General features: G+C 33.4%; 1 protein-coding gene across 1 annotated transcript; it reads right to left on the bottom strand.

The window, feature by feature from the left end:
* Positions 1-218: 218 nt before the first annotated feature.
* LOC133834645 (L-type lectin-domain containing receptor kinase IX.1-like) lies at positions 219-1,004 on the bottom strand. Its single transcript, XM_062264321.1, has one exon. It carries the CDS (start codon positions 1,002-1,004, stop codon positions 219-221), a length of 786 nt encoding a protein of 261 aa, XP_062120305.1.
* Positions 1,005-4,766: the final 3,762 nt, after the last annotated feature.

The raw sequence follows: 4,766 nt of genomic DNA on the forward strand, positions 1-4,766 counted from the left end.
TTGGGAGGTATTAATATATGTATATATACTTTTTCACAATTAAAAAAAATTAAAATCTTTGTGTATAACGGAACACTTTATTTAAAGATAATAAAATCTTCGTCATATATATTTTTCTTCAACAATGATTTATTAAACGGAATTCAAATAGTACATTCATATAATTTAATTATGTAAGTATATAGCTAGAGTGCGCGCATAGAGTATTACATGACCCTTTACAAATCCAAACTGGAATTAAATTCCCATGAATTAAGTATATGCCTTGCTCCGAATTGACCAGTAGCAGCCGTAAATCCCATCGTGACCCACTGAGGAAGAACCTTACTCAAATCAATTTTGTAAGAAAGACTCGTGACACTCTCCTTATAAATCGAGCTTTTTTCATAGCTCCAATCGACTTTCAAATTCTTAGCCTTTGAGTCATAAGAAATCGAAACCAAAACGTTGTCCGTACTATGCAGGCCAGCGTTCCAAGGAGTGTAAACCGCGGAAGCTATGGAGTTGACGTTGATTCCAACATGTTCCATTGGAGGGTCCCATTCCGGGTTCGAAAAACTGTCGAACTCTACATGCAGAAGCTGGTTCGAGTCCGAACGATCATCAACGGTTGTTGTGTTGTACAGGCCCAAGAATCCGCCGGCTGAGTTGGGCGGAATCTGGTATCCGGCCGGAGCAAGAAAGAATGTGAGGCCGTGGCCGTAGGTGGACCTGTTTAGGGTGTCGATTGTGAAGGAGAAGTTGGTGGTGAAATCGGCAAACTTGCCCGTACTAGAGTCCCAGAGAGGCACACTAGCAGGGTAAGTGGCCCAACCAACGCGGCAGAGGAAGCTGAATTTGTTGATCATTTCAACCACACCAGCAGTAGGAGTACTGGTATGTACGGCGTCTCCTTGGAGAGCTATGTCTTGGGAGTTTTGGTCAGAGGCAGAGATTTTGAAATGGAGTGAATTAGCTGAGGAGATCAGAAGAAGAAGAAGGAGTGAGAGGAAAATGTTATCCATGGCTTGAACATTCAAATGATTAGTGATTAGCATTGTTCCAACTTTGTCATTTTATAATAAGGGCTTGATTGACTGGTCAACAACACCGCTAATATCTATATAAAATATACAATAATTAATGTTGTTAATGTCTTATAGTAACACTCCCAAATATATATATATATATATATATGTATCGTAATGTTTTATAATTATCTTCTTTGGAGCGTAAATCATTTTCTTTGTTTGTTTTTTTATTTTTATTTCCTTTGACATTGACTTTTCTATGCTCACGAGAGAAATTGAAGAAGAAAAAACATTAAGTAGATCGAGAATAATGTACGTAGCCACATGTTATGTAAAGGTTTAAGCTAGGCAGCAGCCACCGCCCCTTCCTCGCGGCCATGGCGCTATAATTATTCTTAGATCTGAGTTTTTTTTCGCTAAACTCTTACATCTGGATTTTTACATAGTGTGTTCGCGGAAATATATATAGGAGAGTGCAACTATAGGATAACCCCTAAAAATGGACATAGGCTTTTTTTTATTTTTTATTTTTTTTATGATAGTGTTTGTTGTAACTATTTACAATATCTTGTAAATTTTTAAATAATTTATCGTATAAAAAATAAAATTCAAAACAATACATATAAAATAAGATATATATGTAATAGACTCTTTAAAAATACATATATATGTAATATTGGTTTTTTAAAAATAAGTAAGCCATCTCTCATATTACATTTAAAAAGTACTGGTATTACTCACTGCAATAACGTATTTAATTGTTATTCATTCACAAATTTAAATCATTCGTACACCGATTCATAGTTATATGAAATTCACAATTTCTTGGGAGAAGTACAGCTTATTAACTGGAAACAATATATTTGAGTTACATATTATGTTCTTAATATACATTTCTTTACAAATTGGTATCATTATTACAAATTTACAATACTAAAACAAATGAAGGTAAAATTAGTTACAAGCTAGAGCTAAATGAGAGATACATAGGCTTAATAACATGCAAGGAGCGTCCTACGAAATCATATGTTAATTCTATCTATTTTTATATACAGAGCAAGCCAAAGTAAAAGTCGAACAAAGATATATAATTTATTTCATTCTAAAGAAATTAAAAATAGATTTAAGAGTTTATTGCTTTTATACGTTTATATTGCGCGGTGTTGGGTCAAACTATTTTTTTTTTAATATAATTTATTCCGTGGCTTATCCAGAGATACCATGGATAATGGAGAGCATTATGCGCATTCTCAAAGATATATAGGTATAATTAGTTGTAACATTTGTACATCATTGAGCTGGCTAGCTACAATAATAATCATACTAATTCTTAATGTGATAAAAGTATTAATTTTGACCGATATACATGAAGTTATGCTTGTGTAATTATGTATAAAGAAAGGAGTTATTTTGACAAATTGATCCACGCCATGAGCCATGATGAAACTCGCCTACATATATTATAACATCTCTATATATTTAATCGTAATTAGTCGTAGTTCAAGTCAAATTTATCATGATAGCGATTGGAGCTTGAGAGCGACGAGTGTTTCGATAGACAACAAGAAAGCCAAAGCGTATACTTCTAGTACGTAGAACTCTTTCATATAAAACGAAAAAAAAAATCTATAAAACCTGATAGAACAACGACGACTTCATAAGACAATGATAAGTACAGACAAAAAAACTGCAAACGACACAATTTTCTCAAAGCGACAAAAACTATTACTAAATAAACAAACGTAAAAAGCTCATAAAACGAAGACAGAGAGAGATCCTTCAAAACTTACAACAATACAATATTTAGTTTTTTATTTGTTGTTTGCCACCTGTATTAGTAGTATACTAGTATTCGGTAATTGGTTTCTCAAAAACTTTTTTGCAAGGATTAATTATTCTCAAATGGTCTATATATACTTGCACTACTAAAAAACGGGCATTTCTCCACATCCAACTACTTGATATCCATTAAGTGTGGCCGGAATGCCGGATAAAATACTTTGTAAAATAATTATTAAACATAAACCTTTTTGTAAATTTATATGACGTCGCCAAATATATAAAAGGAATTAACATTTCTTTCATCCATAATTGTTTTTGGTAATAATAACAAACAAACTAAGTTGACTTTAGAAAAAATAAACAAAGGCTTCATGCCCCAAAGTTTTATAAAAGCACGCCACACTTATATTGTTAAATATTATAATAATTATTTTTGGTTCTCTTTTTCATATTCTAAATAAATATATTTTAAGTTTTAGGCCCAAAAAATAAAAATAAAAAGAATATAGGTTGATGGAAGTTTTTGTGAACAGTTAGTGTTGTTTTATTAAAGTTTACTGAAAGTACAATAGCTCATAATTGACCTCGTTTGATATCTCTTTACCTGTAGATTGTAATCTTACAGAAGATCAATTGTTCCCAAAACAAAATAAATACTCCTTTATTGTCTATTGGTGGAGTTTTCAACTGATGAGTCGTCGCATAGGTCCCTTTTCATCAAAGCTCGAGTACAATCGAGATACTCGAGTGGACCTCATCATGACAATCTCCTTGTCCAAAGCTCGTAGGGGTGCACTTGGGTGCGCTCCTGCAGCCAGCTCTCGACTTTTTAGACTGTTGCGATGTACTGCCTACAAGGCCTTTTTGTTTACACATGTCAAGATGCGATTTGGTAGACTTATATAACAGCTGCCCCTAACTTTGGTTGTTTGTTGTTGTTGTTGTTGTTGAGCTGAGGATGTTGATGTTGTACGAGGTCAAGTAAATGTGAGAATGTGAATTTAAATTTATTTTTATATTTGGTTCAAATTTTAAGAAGGTAAAGTTAATAATTTGTGTGGGTCTCACATGTATTTTAAGGGTAAAGTGAACTATTTTGTACACCAGAGTTTAATATTACATCCATCCTAAGTCCATCTACACTTTCCAAGACAACTCAACTATTCAAAACAAACACCCTCTTAGATTAAATAATGTGACAAAACGTGATTTGTCATATTTTGTAACATATAATTGAGAGCTATCAAATTGGACACATGTGTGTGTCCAAATGTAATATATTTTGGAGTTACAAAATCAATTACAAATTTGTAACTCCCAAATATCACAAAATAATGTGTAGAGTTTATGTTACATATTTTTTATTTGAATTGATCAAATTCATTAGTGATATGACTGTTGGAGACATGATTTTGACCCACATAATGTGTTTGGAGGTTACAAAGTCATGTGGGAAGAGTATATGGCCGTTTTGAAAAATGCACAAAAGTGATATGCTAAATATTGGCATGTGGCCGCGGCCACCAATGCCCCTGGTCGTGGCCTGGTGGACAGATGCACATGGCCGCAGCCAGAAATGCTGTTGGCTGAGACCAAAGACGTGTGCAACCAATTTTATACTTATTTTTCCACTTTGAACGATTCTAACAACCCATGTAACTCCCGAAACTCTTTTTTATTTCATTAAACATCCAATTAAGCATTGGTAACAACCATGAGATTGGTGGAATTTGAAATTCAAAGGGTGTCTCAAAACTTTATAAATAGGAGCTTATTGCTCACCTGTAAAATAACTCTATTTTCTATCCACTAGAACACTTGGCTAGAAATACACCAAAATGCTTGATTATTCCTAAGAGTTATTTCCAATATTGACAGAATATCTTAGTGCTTGAGATAGGGGGAAATAAGCTTTTGGGCAAAAGTTGTAAACCTTGTTCAAGTTGGTGATCCCCAATGCTCTTTATTTTGTTT

This window comes from Humulus lupulus, chromosome 1 (assembly GCF_963169125.1).
Source record: "Humulus lupulus chromosome 1, drHumLupu1.1, whole genome shotgun sequence".
NCBI lineage: Eukaryota > Viridiplantae > Streptophyta > Magnoliopsida > Rosales > Cannabaceae > Humulus > Humulus lupulus.